Source organism: Fukomys damarensis, unplaced genomic scaffold (assembly GCF_012274545.1).
Source record: "Fukomys damarensis isolate Sample0158 unplaced genomic scaffold, DMR_v1.0_HiC HiC_scaffold_32, whole genome shotgun sequence".
In the NCBI taxonomy this organism is placed as follows: domain Eukaryota; kingdom Metazoa; phylum Chordata; class Mammalia; order Rodentia; family Bathyergidae; genus Fukomys; species Fukomys damarensis.
Window position 1 is genome coordinate 29,305,485 of NW_022900944.1, and position 17,187 is coordinate 29,322,671.

General features: G+C 40.0%; 1 protein-coding gene across 1 annotated transcript in view; it reads right to left on the minus strand.

Moving 5' to 3' along the window:
• Cdh11 (cadherin 11) overlaps positions 1-17,187 on the minus strand; it is a 105,695-nt gene that overhangs the window by 43,220 nt on the left and 45,288 nt on the right. Inside the window, exon 3 of the mRNA XM_010612141.3 lies at positions 2,256-2,656. Coding sequence (XP_010610443.1) covers positions 2,256-2,483 — 228 coding nt within the window. The 5' untranslated portion in view covers positions 2,484-2,656. The remainder of the gene's footprint in view (positions 1-2,255; positions 2,657-17,187) is intronic.

The window sequence follows — 17,187 nt, forward strand, 5'->3', positions numbered from 1 at the left end:
TGTTTCAGTGAAACACTAAATATTGCAGCTTGAAGGGATATATGTCCGCATAAATTGTAATTATCATTTATTTATACCATAGGTTTTCTTAGAAGAAAAAAAGAATACTTTCAGAATTTGTTGTTTATAACAAGGCATGTGTTGTCCTGAAATTATGACTGACACATTTCCTAAGAAGAAGGTCATTATGAGTGAGATATGAAGTTATTTAATGACCACGATGGGTGGACAGAATTACTTTAGTCTTTATACAGATTTTCTCAATGGAGGCTGGGCCCTGTACACCAAATCTAAATCCTTCCCAGAAAGCTGAAGATTATTTTCCTCATTTCCCTGTTTCAGATCTATGGAAAGTTAGGGAGTTAATCCTATGAAAGAGGAACAAGAAATACATGAGTGTTTAGTCAATGAAAATTTCTGGTAACTTAATATATTACATATGAATTTGGCAATCTCATAGGATTTAAACAGATGTATTTTATGGTAAGTCAAATAAATGAAAATTCTAGAAAACGTATTCCTTGTTTTTTTTTTTTTCTACTTTGTTTTCAGACTTGAAAGCTGAATATAAATTTTCTCTCTTTTTTTCAGCCTCATGAAAATAATGTATATAACTGGCAATGATGTTTATTAGGGTCCACACAAAAAAGCAATTTGAGAAGCCATTGAATGCTATCAAGGGATCCGGGTGCTGAAGAGAGCAGTCAAATCCTAACTCCAAGGATGGATATCTTTCGCCTCTGGAGAGCACAACATGACACAGACTGTATTTGTTGCAAGAAATCTGAAAATCTATGCTCTACCAAAGTCTACTCTTTCAGAGAATCTTAAACTAATCAATAGTGAATGTCATCAAATCAAACGTTGATAGAGAACAAACTATCTCCTCTGTCTCTCCTATTTTTGCAGAACCATCCCAGCTTTAACCTTAAAGGATGATCTACAAGATCTGGCCACTTCTCTTTTTCCCTCATCCACACTAAAATAAGACGAATTCTCAAATGTCTAGCTTTCGAACACCATGCACTTTGAGTGGTTAGGTTTTTCCTCCTTCCCTCCTTTTTTCTATGTTCCCCTCTCATAGGTACCACAACTGCTAAGTCTACAGAGATGACAAACTGAGTCCCCAGCTCCTGTCTTCAGCACCTTACAACCCTAACACCAGACACTGCTCCTCTGTGAGAAAGTCTCAAAATGGAAGTTCTATTTTCTACTAAGATAAATGTGTTCGAATCCATGGGGTCAGAACTGTGCACCTCTGACATCTCTTGCCTCACTTTCACCTTTACTAAGTCTTGTTCTTCCTTTAAATCACTAGTTATTATCCTGTTCTCCGTGAAATCATCCTTCATTTCTCCTACACGTTACCTTGCTGATTCATAATCACTTACACTGAATTTAATTACCTTCCACTCATTTTAGTTTTTCTTTTCTAATGGCATAGTTAACTCTTTTCCCCTACATTCTGAACTTCTTTTTCACCATCTACCCAGCACGGCTCCTGAGTGGAGTAGGCTTTCATTTCTTAGGTAACGTCACTATCATCTGAAAGATAGCTGCATGCTTTGTCACAAACAATAGTGGGGAGTCAGTTTCACAAATATGTTTTAAAACCTTTACATTTGCATTATTTTTGAAGAAGCTATGGAAGGAATGCATAACTTGATTAGTGCCAAGCATCTGGAGTCATCCTACCGAGGTTTTACCATTCCTAAGGCAAAAAGGATAAAACTCCCCCTATTCTACGACAACTATTCTTGCTAGAGAATGGGGAAAGTACTAAAGAAAATGGGATAAAATCACATCTATGACGCAAAATATCTTGAGGTCTGGCGAAGAAGATAGAAAAATAAATAGCTAAGCATGACACAAAAGAGAAAGCTATGATAAGAAGAGTACTGAAGTTATGAGAAGAAAATGGAGGCGTTTCCATTTGGTGGTTAAGCCGTGGTGAGAGAAAAACCTCTATCTGGAAAATGATTAAATAAACTACGGCCACTTCCATTTCAGGAGACTAAGCAGCCATTACAATTGGATTTTTATGGTGTAGCATTAAGTGGAAAATAGAAGCATTCTGAACATGGGTAAGTGTATGAATTTGGAGGAAAATGACTGTAAGAATGTATGCAGACTGATGTTGGGTCTTTATTGATGATAGATTGTTCACATTTTCCTTTTAGGTTTCCTTTTCTGTTATCCATATGCTACTGTTTCTGTGGTGGAGACAGATAAATACTGAATGTAAGCCACCTTACCCTGCCCACAAGCACAGGATCAGGCCCGGTGTACTCCTCTATCACGAAGAACTGGTTCCAGACCCAGCCTCTCTTAGAGCGCTGCAGCACCTGCCCTTCCTTGCCTCTCTCATGGTGCCCATGGAATGAGGGACGCAGGTGGCTTCGTCTCTCCAGGGCAAATGCCTGGCTGTGGCACAGCATGCTCAGGCACACCAGGGCAGCTTGTAAACAATAGTTCTCCTTCATTTTTGGTTACGTGGTAGGCACAAGGGAATGCAGCCGTCACCCCTTCCACCAACCAAGTGGCAGTTCTCTCCAAGGATGGCCTCCCAGATGCGTCAAACAGAGCTCTCTGTGAATGGAATGTCTTCGCTTTCTGAGCACATCACGTCAGGGCTGCCCACTTCCCCAGTCAGCTTCTGCAAGCAGAGACAGATTTGATTAGCTACAGGCTTCATCCTCACCTCATTTCATTACCAGTTAGTAAACATCACATTTGAGTATTAGTTTTACCACTTGCCAGAGTTGGTTAAATTGACTTCTTTGAGCTCAGCTTGCTCATTTCTGAAGTGGAGAACGGAAGGGTATTGCAAGATTGTCCCTGGGATTAAATGAGTAATGCATATGAATTGCTCGGCACAGTGCCTGATCTACGATAAGCACTCTGCATCAATCTGTTATCATAATAACTGGTCATAACCATGCCTGACTATATTCTAGTAACAGAGAAACTTGGGGCATGATGGGAGCTCAGGAGTGGACACAGGTTCACCTTCACCCTGGAATGGCAGAGGCTAAAGAGTTAAGAGTGACTTCCTAGAGGAGGGAACAGCTGGTTAGGATGATGAAGGGACACCATGCAGAAGGAACAGCATTTTCCAAAGCCTAGAGACGGTGAATATAGGAAGTATATCTCCAAATCTTAGCATTATTACAAGGTATAAGGAAGGCAGTCAATGGACACTGACAGAGAGGGGAGGTTGAGGCAGATCCCAAAGAACTACGATGATCACTAAGACATTTTGTTAAAGAACTAATAGATGAAGTTATCAATTACCCATTATATATGAGTCAGGACTACAGTAATCTATAAAACTATAGCAGAGAGTCAATGGGAAAGATTTATTTGTCTGGTCAGAGGAACACCCAAGCAATCCAATATCCTCTTTTACCAAAGCAGTCTTACAAAGGTTGCATTATAAGCTCTCTCTCTCTAACCAGGAAAAGTAATAAAACAGGATGCCATATAAGTACTCCAAAAATCTTAGAGTACCCAGCCATGACACAGCTATTTGTTAATAACAAGAACAAGCCATTTATACTTTTCACCCTTCTTCTCTCTGATTTTTAACTTCTGTTTCTTCTCTATATGTAATATTCCTGGTGCTGGAAACTTAATTCTCCCCTTGGAATCTTCTCGTGTTTGCTTCTCTCTTTTAGAATGCCACAGTTTCTGTTGGAAGAGCGTCATCTGTCTAAGCAGTGCCACACAGACTCCAGTCATGAACCCAGTTCCCAGGGCCCGATCACCTCAACATCACCCTTCACCAACACCAGGGTGAGCGATCTCAGAATGTGGCTGCACACGGAGAAGGATACATTGGCACTGAGAATGACCTTTCATTTCAACACTGGTGAGTCTCATTGAAACTGCCAAGCTCAATGAGCACAGTAGGGGTACTGCTACAACATAATTCTTTGCCTTCTGGTTTGGATAAAACAGGAAGGAGAGATCACAGGTTTAGGCTTAGTAGAAGGTAACAAAACTTGGAGATCAGATAGGCTGGAATACCACTTGCATCTCTTATGAGCTAAGTGATCTTGTGCACGTCACTCTGTCACCGTGAGCCTGTGTGACGTTCTGTGACCAATGAGGATAACATGGGCTTTTGTAAAGTGAGCTGGGTGTCTTCCTGTTTTCCCCCAGTGCGGCAATCCAAGCCTTCTGGTCTCAGCCAAACTGACCTTGCCTTGCAGATGAGGATGCCCAGAAGAGGGCGATAATGTACTTTCACCAAGAGAGAAACTGAGGAATAGTTTACTTAAGATTCTGCAGCCATCTGGCCTCGGTGGTCTAGGAAATAAGGGAAGTGGAGGAATTCTAATTTGTTGGTGCAGACCCCTTCCTTTCCGGGATACTAGACTCTGTCAACCCAAGCCTTTTTGTCCTTTTTATAATATGGCAATATGTTATCTAGGGAAGCTGCAGATGTACACTTAATTTAAGGTGTCCACTGCCTTCATGACAGTATTGTTAGTCCTTTTTCAAATAATAGGAGTTGGATACAAACACTCTGGGGTGATAAAAGCTGTGGGAGAAAAAGAGGAGGATTAGAAAGCAGTGTCATCATTTAACAGCTTCACCTTCAAACTCAGCTTTTTAATAATACATCAAAAGCTGTTTCCAGCAAGCAAAACAGATTGCATGGAAATAGCACAGAGGAGAGGAGAGATCCTAAAATGAGGCAATGGGAAGCAGAAAGAATATTGCTAGGTTTAAGGGAGGAAGCTAAAGATAAGTTCAGGAATCTGCAATAAACATATCACAGATCTGTTCAATTCCCTTCTGCCTCTTACTCTGTAAAATGAAGTTACTGAGTGGAATTCTCTACAAGTGGCTTCTGGCTTCATATCCATGGTTAGTGGTCTGGTGAGAGATTGTGAATCAACTCTTCTAATTTACATACTGTCTTTTCTTTTGCTGGTGGTAGTGGTAGGGGGGAATTGAGGCCAGGGACTTTGCACTAAGCTATATCCCCAGCCCTGCTTTTCATGGTTTTTGCTTTGGTAAGTAGCTAAATTGCCCAAGTTATCTATTCTCCAGCCTCATCCTCCCAGAGTTCCGGGATTGCAGTGCTACGCACTACCATTCCAGGCTTGGATTTGAGTGTGTGTGTGTGTGTGTGTCTGTGTGCTCAAAACAAGCCATCCATAAATTTTAATGTACGATGTACCACGTATGATGAATTCAAACAGAATGCAGCATCTACAGAAACTCAAGAAGAAGCAAGAGAAAGGCAGGAGCATATGGTGCAGCAAGATCCTGCCCACTTTGTACCATGCCAAGTATTAAGTGTTCATTCACATGGTGATAAATTATTCCTGCATATAAACTGTGAAGTGTGTTTGAAAGAAAGTGTTTAATTAAAGTTGATATTTCTGCACTTCTTTCTGCTGGCTGCCATTTTGCTGTAAAGCACAATTATTTCTGACACTAAAGTGTTGAAGCTAGATGATGACTTTTTCCCCTGTATAAAAACTTCTAGCTTAATACTAATGAGTTTATGAGTTTCCATACAACCAATAAACAACAAACTTCACCCTTTTTTAAGAAAAAGATAAATTTATCTATTTTTATGTTGAAATTAAGAGCAAAGCCAACTTACCTTTAAAAGTAATTAATCACACTATTTTTAAGTGACTGTGCCACTAATAAAAGTTATTTTAGTGATTAGTCTTAGTTTCATGCAAGATAAATGTTGACTTTTGTTTATTTACTTTTAGAATTAAAATCTAGCAAATTATTGTCCTAAGAAATTGACAAATATTAACTCATCCATTGATTTCTGTAGCAATCTTATAAATGAGTACCTTGAATCTTCTTGTTTTAAACAAGGGAAAAGAGCCTGAGATAAATTAGGCCACCTGTGTTAGGTTAGGTTTTGGTAATAGCAGAGTTGTGTTCGAACCCATGCTATCTGGCTCTAGTCCTATTCCTAATCACTGAAAAAACAATAACATTTTATGGCATTTGTTTGTTTCCAAAGTGCATAAGGAAATGATACAGACCCTGATAAAAATGGCAACCATGATCTGCCTGAATGTGGAAAGTCAACCCTGGAATTCAATGCAGACAGATTTTTTATAACTATGATGAAAATATTAATAATAGCAAACATCTGTCAGATATTATTTGCCTAATGCTCTTGTAAGGGCTTTCCATGAATTGAGTCAGTAAATCATCACAATAACCCACAAAGTAATGGTACTATTTTTTTCCATTTTATAGGTAATAGCTTGTGGTGTATCAAAATTAATTAACTTGCCCATGGTTAGAGAGCCCAGCAAGTGGACAAGCTGAGATAGAGCCCTCACGCTGGATTCTGGTCCTGTATTCTCATACCTAAAATCCTATTCCGTATTGCTTCTCTAAAAGAAAGCACAAGATCAAACACAGAAATACAAGCTCCATAGATAAACGATAGCCTTATAGTGATAATAATTTGTTTTAGCATGTAGTGGGGAATGGTCTATCTCCCAAAATATTAAACTAACCAGAAAGAGAAAATATTCTATAGTAACGACCAAAGTGAAGATTCACAAGAGGTGATTGCATCAGTTCGTAATCCACCAACAACATAGTAAAACCATGCTTTAAAATATTTATTGCCTGGAAATTAATCTTGGAATTTTGAAAATTTTTAAATTCATATTTCAGAATTTCTCCAAGTATAGGTTAAAACAGTATTTTCGGGAGCTTTTCTTGGCTTTTGTTTAAAAATGCTTCTGGACTAAAGAACTTATCAATGTGCTCAGAACTAGAAATTTTGCAGGAATCACACATGAAAATTAACAGGAGACTGCCCTCATAAGAAGACCTTGATGTTGGTAATAATTAGGGAAATATATCAGTGTTCTAATTTGTTTTAATATAACCCCCCCAAGATAGTTCTTGAACAATCCTTCCATTAAAACTCTTTCCAGCAGTGTGCCAAGATGCCGATGCATTGGGGTTCCACTAAAACATATAGGAGTGCTTTATTTTATGATGGGAGCACATTGCTTGGAGGGAAAAATAAATGTTGTTGAAAGTCACAAGAGTAATAACATGACAGGAAAATGGATTTGCAAAACCACCAGCTCTAAGTGGAAGGCTCACCTCTCCATCTTGAGAGCAGATATCCCATCATAAGCTACTGTGCCTTGAGCATAAAACTCTCTTGCTATGCCTGCTTTTGTCTCCACAAAAGAAAATGACATATACGGTGTTTAAGTATATTTAGACTCCTGCTGAAAATTGTTATCGGGTAGAAAAAGAAAGACGAAAGCACTTAGCAAAAAGCAAGAGGATTTGGCTTTTCAGCTTTCTCCTCCCTGCAGAGCTGGAAGGATCAGACAGGCTGACCCATTCTTTTTATTTCCAGGTAGTTAATTTACAGCTAAAGACAAGTTATCATTACATTAAGAATATTACCCAGGCCCTCACCAGAACTCAAAATCCCATTCTGTATCTCTAATGTGGCCTCCTTGGTGAGCTCAGGGACTCTGGTCTCCAGTTCAACAAACACAGCTTTGTAACCAATCAGATTCTATTATGCAAATTAATTCAAGCATATTTCATTCCCCTTCAGATCTCATCACTCAGCACTGAGCTGGTCTCCTGTTTCAAGTCAAATCACAGGAATTACGCATTGGCTGTGAAAATCATAGAAAAGGGTAGAGGAAGTATCACAAGAATTATTGAATCACAACTCTTCATCTCTCATTTCTACACTTGGAGTAAGGCATAAGCTTAGGGTAATTACTTTTTCTCAGGTACAAAATATGTATTGGAAACTGCAAGAAGGTTATGGCATATGTTGCTCTACTGTCTAGCACCAAAGTCAAATGCTATAATACCCAATAAACAAGACCCTTATCAAAGATGGGGGTATTCTCTTGAGGTGAATGCACTGCTTCCAAGGAGAAAAGAGAACTACAGGAACACAGCTTTGGAAGACCATTCATGACTTGCGTGCTGTAATAATGTGGGTCTAAATCCCAGTTTGGGCAGTGTGCTCAGAGATGGGCATACACCATTTTATTGGATTTTCAAATACTGTTGTTTATAAAAGTCATTTAGATTGTCTTTGTGAGAAAACTGCAGCTTATGCTTGCAAAATAATTCACCTAAGTATAGCATGAATCATTGGGAGTGTTACAATTCAAATTCAAGTCTTCATTATTGCAAAACCCACCCTTGGCTTTGGAATATTTTACCTAGTTCTCATACTCTTAAGCAGTCATGTTCTTGTTCTTCAGTACAAGGAAACTGCATGATCTATCTTCAAGGATCATTTCAGCTCCCTAATTTTATTTGATCCTGATGATAATGTTTGTTAGATGTGAATTCCATGCTCTTTCTTCCTTTTTTTTTTTTTTTTTTGGTACTGGGGATTGAACTCGGGTCCTTGCGCTTGCAAGGCAGGCCACCGAACCGCTGAGCTAAATCCCTGGCCCATGCTCTTTCTAAGTATATATAATTGGACTTTATATTCTTGGGGTTTCATGACCAAAAGGTATCATTGGATTCAAATGTAAGGCCCCAGACCTCATAGTTGTAGAATCCTCCTGTGATTATTTATCTGAGTAATTAAATCATCTTCAAATGACAAATTATTATGTACAATGTGTACAGTGAAACATTTATTATTCGTGCTCTATTCAACCCGTCAGTCTTTTTCTCACTGTAATATTTTTAAATGTTAATCATTAAGATGAATAAAATACCAGCAACACATACAGGAAATAACACTGTCAGCATGCTATCCCTGACTATGAATAAATGTTAGATATATAAATGTGTGGAAAGAGAGATACATTTCATTTTCAATTTTTCCTTCACATGAGCTCAACTACCTGAGGGAAGATTAAGGCAAAGTGACAATGATAAACAGATGCTTAACATAATGTAACATCATTTATGATATGAAAGGCCTATACATAAACCCCCTTTGTCTCTCAGCAGTACCTACGTACAAAGCTTTCTTTATTTTCCTATTCCTCTATTTGGCAATGATTTCTCACAGTGCCAGGACTGGGTGGGACCTTGGGGATATCTAGGTGTCAATGAAGTTCTGATCAGTAAGCCATCCTCAGTAAAGAGACCTTGGTCTAAGCAGAGGAATGATGCTGTGATGTGATCGCTGCAAGCAGCGATGGACAAAAGCACAGAGGGATCAGTGTCCACACCTCTGGAGGTGACATCCTAACATCATGCCCATCTCTCCTGTTTCATGACACCTGGCTACTGCAGCCTTTCTCAGTAAATGCTGTGTTCACATCCTCCAATGCTGGGGGTTCCTTCCACTCAGCCCTGAGGCATGGCTGAGCAAAGCATACCCACTCCAATGACGAGCAAACCATAAACCAACTTGGATCATCGATTGTTTCAACCTGTATAACCCGGCTCAAGATGATAAACTAGGTGAATCAGATTCTCTGGGCACTATGAATGAAAGAAGGCAGGTACTCTTTCCCTCGAGGAAGCAGAAACAGGCAGGATTTAAGGCATCTCAGAGATGCAGAAGCCACTAAACGACATCCAACAGCCCAGATTTCAGTGAAATCAAATCTATAAATAAGCCAGGTAGCAGACAAAAGAAATAAATTTGGCCTCTGTGCCTAAGCCATGTAAATGACAAAATATGTGACCTCATTCTTCAAAAACTTTGGCAATCAGGGAAAGCCCATCAGCTGCTGTCTCCATGGGGCCAGCCCTACTGATCTTCTGTTTCTGAATTTCTATGAATCCGCCCACAATATTCTATCCTTCAGATAAAAATAAACTTCCAGCACTTGGGCTAGCTTGAGTGCTTTATTTTATTATTAAAACATCAAACCTAGCAAACTATGATAATAATGAGAGGCAGACCTTCTGGTCAGAGTTGAAATGCTGCAGCTATGGAGATGACTTATTCGGGAGTACAAAATGCCCTCCTCTGCTCTGAGTTTCCAAAGAACGTGGGGGCCATAGAAATCTCTCTAGACCAAATGTCAAGATGCATATGCTTTTGCACAGGCTCTGTGAGAGAACAGCTGCACAACCTTAGGGGAAAAAAAGTACTTCTTCCTCAGGACTAAGTTTCTCCTTCTATGAGATGGGAGGCTGAAACTAGCCTATTAAGGATCCTACATGTCTTGAGGAGTCTGTGAGTCTGTACTTTGCTGACAGACTGACCTTCCCTGGATGGAGGTGTTCACGTAGTTCTGAAAGGTGGGAGCCTGACCTAACACAGCTCCAGGAGCCTCAGTCACGCGGAAGACATGGGAAAAGTGCCAACTGAGTCTGGACAATACAGAAGCCTTGCTGACATAACAAGTCTTGATGCCAAGGCTTAAGAATTAGTTTGTTTACTGACAAGGAGATCCATTAAGGATTTCTGATCAGTAGATCAGTGGACTCTGAGGTGTCAGACGTTCTTAGTCTGCTTTCCATGGTTGTGGCAAAATACCCGGTAAAATCAACTTTAAGGAGAAAAGGCTTACTTCAGCTAATGATTTCAAAGCTTTCAGACTACTACTGTCTGCTGGCTTCATTATTCCTGGGCCTGTGGTGAGCAGAACCTCAGGGCAGAAGGACATGGCAGAGGAAAGCTGCTCACCTCATGGGAGATGGAAGGCAGAGGGTGAGCAAGCCAGACAAAGAGGCAGGAAACATGGGGAAGATTTGCCCTTCATGAGCTACTTTCCTCAACAGCCAGTTCTGCTATGGACTCATCATTAGATTAATCGGTAAAGTTAGCACTCTCGTGACCCACTTAGCACTCTTGGACTAAGCACTTTTGTGATCCAGTCACCTCTCTATGCCTATCACTGCACATCGCTAAATTGGAGTGAAGGTCTCAATACACGTGTCTCTTGGGAACACTTCATAGTTAAACTACAACAGAGTTAAACCATGTACAAGGGAAAGTAAAGTGAGGAGCAGCAGCGGTGACAAAACAACTAAGAAAAGTGTCTTAGAAGTCAGAGTTCACTGAACCCATGACTCAGCCTCCATGCTGCCACATTGAAAAAATGGCAAGAGAACCAGAGTCAAAGGAAGGGGATGCTCTAAAATGCGAAGAGGTGATGCATTGAGGGAACCTGCCACGTGGTGAGCATTCAGGCAAGGGAGTGTCCATTAAAGGGCTGATCTATTAAAGCAAGAGCTTTTTCTCTACCACTCATTACTGTGACACAGAACACAGCCTTGGATGCAGCAGCTAAGTAAGATCAGTCTGCAAGGAAATGCAAATTTGCACATAAGCCCTGAACAATGCTCAGTGATGCGGTGTAGTTCTTGCCTCATGAAGGGTGCTGGGGATTCACTGCCCATTAATGGGAAACAAGAAGCCAATACCTCTAATAGGGATTGCTACATGGAATAATAGACATGTACAGCAGCTGAGGTCTGGGAGAACAGGGGTATCCGATAAGATTATAAAGATGAGCAACATGTGTAATGGGAATTTTCTAGAAGACCTGGCTCTTAGAAAGTAAAAAAACAGGTAAAACTAATTTTAACAACATAATTTATTTAAGCCTGTACTGTCAAACTTGATATCATTTTAGCATATGGTCAATCTATAAATCACTGGCCTGTCTTATTTTTTGTGGTCTTGTATACATTTTACACCTGTCTCAATGACTTTCCCATTGCTGAGGCGCAATACCCAATACCCACATTTTAAAGAAGGAGCAGTTTCTTTTGGCTCCCTGGTTTAGTCCATGGTCCACCAGCTCGAGGGTAGAAGCAGCATGACAGAGAGGACGGTGCAAGAAAAGCTGCTTGTGTCATCATAGCCAGGAAGCAAAGAGAGAAGAAAGGAGCTAGGGAAGGAGATATTCCCTTCCAGGTCCCTGTCCTAGTGCGCCACCTCTTTGGACTAGACCCTACCTCCTAATAGCAGAGCCTCTATAATTCATTCACCTAAAGCCCCAACACTGAACATGAGGCCTTCAAAGAATATTCTATATTTACACTATAACATTACCAAAAGCATAGCTCAAACTAGCCACATTTCAATAGCTTGGTAGCCATATAAGTGACAGTACAGAATTAGAAGACTCTACAGCACCTTGATGGAGGAAAGTAGTCAAACAAGACTTACTGGAGCCATTACAATAGCTTAGATGAGAAGTATGAGCTAGAAAAATAAGGCACAGGTGGAGGAAATGGGCACAAACTACACAGCTGTGTAGGGCCTTGGGAACTGAACTGACAGAGGAAAATAGCATAACTGTGAGAGGAGAGGGAGAGGATCACAGAACCACCCTGATCCCCAACAGAAGTACTGGTTTGGAGACAAAGAACATCAGGGTTTAAACAGTTTAATCTTTGTGAGGGCAGTGGTCATAAACACTCAAATGTCAGTTCTTCTAAGATCAGGCATCAGCAACATAAGCATTTCTATTTCAAGTTTAGAAACGTTGTGACATTAAGAGGTTTGCAAAGTTCAGAATCAGATCACAAGGTAAGGATCTTGAGCTATTAAACTTTAATTTTAATAGGCAAATAGGAAATCGTATACACAGAAACAAATAACTTATCCAGGATCATAAAGGAAATGTGAGAAAAATCTCAACTCTTTACCAAATAGAGAAAAAAAACATGTGAAAGATAAGTTTTATAGCATCTACTTTACCCTCTTTCCCCAACACCTACTTTCAACGTAGTCCTCCATCTTAAACCATTTCTATGAAAACAAATAGCTCAGTTTCAATAAGGAGGAAAAAGGCTTCTTAAGTAATGGTCAGAGAAGAATAGGCCTAGGGACAGTAATCTGCATATTCCTCTGGAATTTGATGTCCTGCAGAGAACCACGGTCAGACTGTTTTTCATTCATAAACAGTGAAGGAGGAATTGTCCCAAACTGGCCTGAAATAACTGACAAAGGTTTGATATGGTCTTTTCGAAATAATTACTAAAGCCTCAAATCAACAGTCCTAGAGGCTTTAGAATTCTGAGAAGTGCACCCTAAGACCTTACCCTCCATCCACTGAGATCCACATGTGTCTGCCTGGCTTCATCAGAAGGTGTGGATGCCACCAAACAGGAGTGAGGCATGCAGAGCGTCAAGCTGCTTTCAATTCTGGAAAACTTGATTTCCCCAGAGTCTGGGTGGGCTATTCTAAAGGACTCTCCGAATGCAACGATTTGCTAAGAGAAAACTAAAACCACTACATTTTGTAAATGGATTTTAAAAAATATCTAGATACAGAAGGTATCTCACCCCTTTCATTTTTAGGAATCAGACACCAATAACAGCCTCATAATAATCGTACAGTTGCTTCAAATAGTATAATCTTCGAAGTCTAATTCTTTCTTTTCAATATATCAGTGCCATTTATCAGAAGGGATGGGCTCTTTTAAAATGTGAAGGATAGAGGGAAAATAATGGGATGTAGCAAACTTGCCAAGTACCTTGTATGTGCAAGGTCTTTTGAGGAATTTACCAAGCATTCTCAGATCTGCAGGTCTTTCAAAGGCAATGTCAAGTGCCTTTTGTTGGTCTCAAATGATATGGTTCGCTTAATTAGATTTTCCATAATCCCAGGTTAATCCTATTGAGAATTACAGACATGAATTTGTACTGGCTTTGAAGAAACATCTATTGTTCCAGATGCATTTCTGGAAAAAGAAAAACTTTTTTAGCTTATTATCAGAATTATTACTGTCAGGAGACACCCTCTCCCACTGTGCTTCCTCAGATAGAAATGACCATTTCCTCTTCTTTGGATCAAACTGTAAATTTTGTAAAATTTAATCATTGCATTTCCAGTAATTCTTTGCCCTTGACTTCATCTTCCTCTTCCCCAGATTATACCCCTTCTCTAAGGTGTTAGATGATAGCTAATTTCTCACTCAATTTCTTGCCACCAGGTACAGTGGAGTCTAGGACTGACATTGTTTCTTCCCTTATGGAACTAAACGTGTAAACTAGTGTTTCTCCACCTAGACTGAGCATCAGATTCTACTAGGCAGCCTTGCACACCCCACTGTCCTTACCCTATATCAAATAAAATCAAAGAAACTGGGTTACAATATTTATGAAGTTTTCAGGTGATTCCAATATACATCCAAAGTTGAAATACACTGCTTTAGAGTTACACCCTCCAACAGGGCAGCGGCTAGACACCTGTGGCTTCTGAGTTTTAAATTAAATTTAGTTTTAGCACAAAGTTTCTCTATTGCTAATCCCATTTGAAAGTCTCAATATACTCATTCCTTTGCAAGTGATTTCTTTCCTTCACTGCAAAATGTTCCACTAGTCAGTGTTGGTCTTCACCACTAAAACTCATCACCTGAATCGTAACGCACCTGATGATAGAAGCTGTACAAAGAGTGAACTAAGTATTCAAAGACCTGCCACTAACTCACTGTGTAAGGCTCAATAATCCTGACTTCAGTTTTTCCATCTGAAATGAAGGGTTGGCCGTAGGGACAGCTTTTCAAATGGGATGAGTGGAATACTCTCAAAAATCAAGAGATGTTATAGCTTGTTACTGTTTTCCTCTGGTCCCCTTCCCCTTCCCTCCCCCACATGTAACTGCTCCCCAAGATGATTGTAAACTGTGTAAATTGCAAACATGAACTGATAAAATAAATTTTTTTAAAAAAATCAAGGGATGAAGGGCTACAGTAGGTGTGGACACCTGGCACACAGGCTCCATATTCCACAACAAACACAACAGAGAGCTAGGTGCGACACACTTTCTCTTCAAAAAGCAATACTGCTCCATGATAAAAATAAAGAAAAAATGAAACCGCATGTGATATCTTGATACCTAAAAGATTCCCTGTCTCACTCGGGCAACAGGCTGGTAAATTCCTGCTTCGATGCCCATAATCTCCTGGGACAGGGAGGAGGCCTCCACTCAGGAAACCGTGGAGCCACTGACAACTCACTTGACCTCTCTTGAACTTGCTTTCTTTTATGAAGAAAAGGAGGAAAGATGCCTGACCTCCCTTGCTGCCAACTTAGTTTGAGGGTCGAAGGAGATGATGGATTGGGAACCTCTTTATAAAAGCACAATGTGAGGAGAAGAAGGTTGAAATGCTAACACCACTGGCAATTTAGATTTCTTTACCTGATTTTAAAAGCTTTGGCTTTTAACCTTTGATAGTGTAAAATATAATAAAAGATGATTTACATTTATCATCTTTTATTACTATAGAAAAGATATGTGATGCTTTCCTTTTCTCTGATAAGGACAGGAAATCTGCCTGATACTACAAATGGGTCTCTTTCGTGCATAAGTTTTTGTTTGTTTGTTTGTTTGTTTTCCTTAGGGGGTGGGGCCCCATATGCAAAGGAATTGTGTGAGGACCTGGGGACTCTGAAGGGGACCTGTGAGGCCCCTGATCTCACTAAGCTCCTTTGACAAGAGGATGGTGTCTTGGGTGGAAAGCGGAACAGTTACTGATTCCAACAAGCAAAAACATTATACAGTTAAGGCACGGAATCAATGACGCTATTGATCAGAAGTCCCTCTGCTGAGACTCTAACACTCAGCTACCCAGGATATAGGAAGGGAATGGAGCCGCCTCAGGAAGGAGAGCAAAGCTGCTGGCCAAATGACCTGGGCCATCTCTAGTCAGATGAGTTCCAGAAGGTCATTGTGTCAAATCAGTAATCATCCACTTATATCTCTGCTTGAATAAGCTCCGTCCCCCAGTGGGCAGGCCTGTTAGTGAGTTGCCATCTACCTCACTTATTTTCTTTGAAGATCTGCTGTGTGGCAAATGCTGTTCCATGTCCTACATACATTTTTGATAGTCTGTTGTCACATCTTCATGATGTCGATTTTACTGCCCCTGCGGACCAGACATAGCAACAGAGTGGAGTACTTCTGAAGCTATTCATGGATCACCCTTCTACCCTTTCACACTGTGGTAAAATCCACTTCTCTGGAATACTAAATATTACTTTCTGGAAATGCTCAGAACTCAGCTAACCCTTTTCCTATAAAGCAATCACTTAAGAAATACTAGTGGAGAGTAGGATTTCTGAAGTACTCAAATGTTAAAAATTTTGTTTAAACTGTTCTTTGCCCTCCAGGAACTATCAGGTTACTGGAATTGTTAGAGAATGGGCATTTTCCTACTGGTCTTAACATTCTCTACTCAAACATGATTAGTTCTTTCCATACTTGCTTAGAAACACAGCCTCCACCCTTCCATGAATGCTGTCTGTCCTGCCAAACTCTTCCACATCATCCCCAAATGAATGAATCATGATTTTGAAACTTCTCCCTGATAACATTTTTCACATGACAGAATTTTGCTCTACACTTCCCTGCCTAAATCTCCAAAGAAGGTGTTAATAAGTAATAAAATGCAAGCAGCGTAGAGAACTGCAGGAAGGCAACCTGATGATAAATATCTCCTAACAAATGGAGCCAGCCCAATAGGAGACAGCTCTGTTATGTCATGAGCTAATCACTCTCAAAGAGATTAGCTGTACTGTTCAAGAAGGAGTTCTGTGGTGTTAGAGACATAATATTTCCCTAGGAAAGACCTATTTGTCTAGGGCTGTGTGTTGCCTTTGCTCTCAGGGATCTTACATACTACTGACAAATTGCATCTCCTTCTAAAGAACTTTAATTCAAGGCCGAATCTGCTGTACACAGCACCACTGATAGGACAGAAAGTATTCCTCAGCATTACTCTCTAAGGAAATTTTCCTTTGAGCCACAACTGTCCCAATTAGCCAAAAAGTAGATGAAGAAAGAATGATAAAGCCTAGTTATTATAAACCATGAATTCTGCCAACAAGAATGTGCTGCTTTCCTGGTCAGATATCCATGATAAAAAAGCCCATTCTTGTATCTCAAGGAGGCTTCCTGCGAAGCCATGAAAACATGTTATGATTACTGACTCTCAAGACACTCCTGCTTCTGAATTCAACTATGACATTTTATTGGACTCTCTGCGACCCCAACTTTCATCCTCCATATCTTCCACCTCTAGATATTGTAAGATGTCTGCAGAATTTAATTCCCAGTGTCCTGATCTAGCTCATGAGCACAAAGAGAGGAGGAATTCAGCACTTGACAGAAAGTCGATATAACAAATCTACACAGAGAAAAATGACTAACAATTCCAGAGAAAGTAAGTTCGTGAAATAAATGGCATATAAACAGAAAAAGAGGTCAAAATCTATTGTTGATAGGAAGGCCACTTCACAAAGAAAGGAGAGAGGAT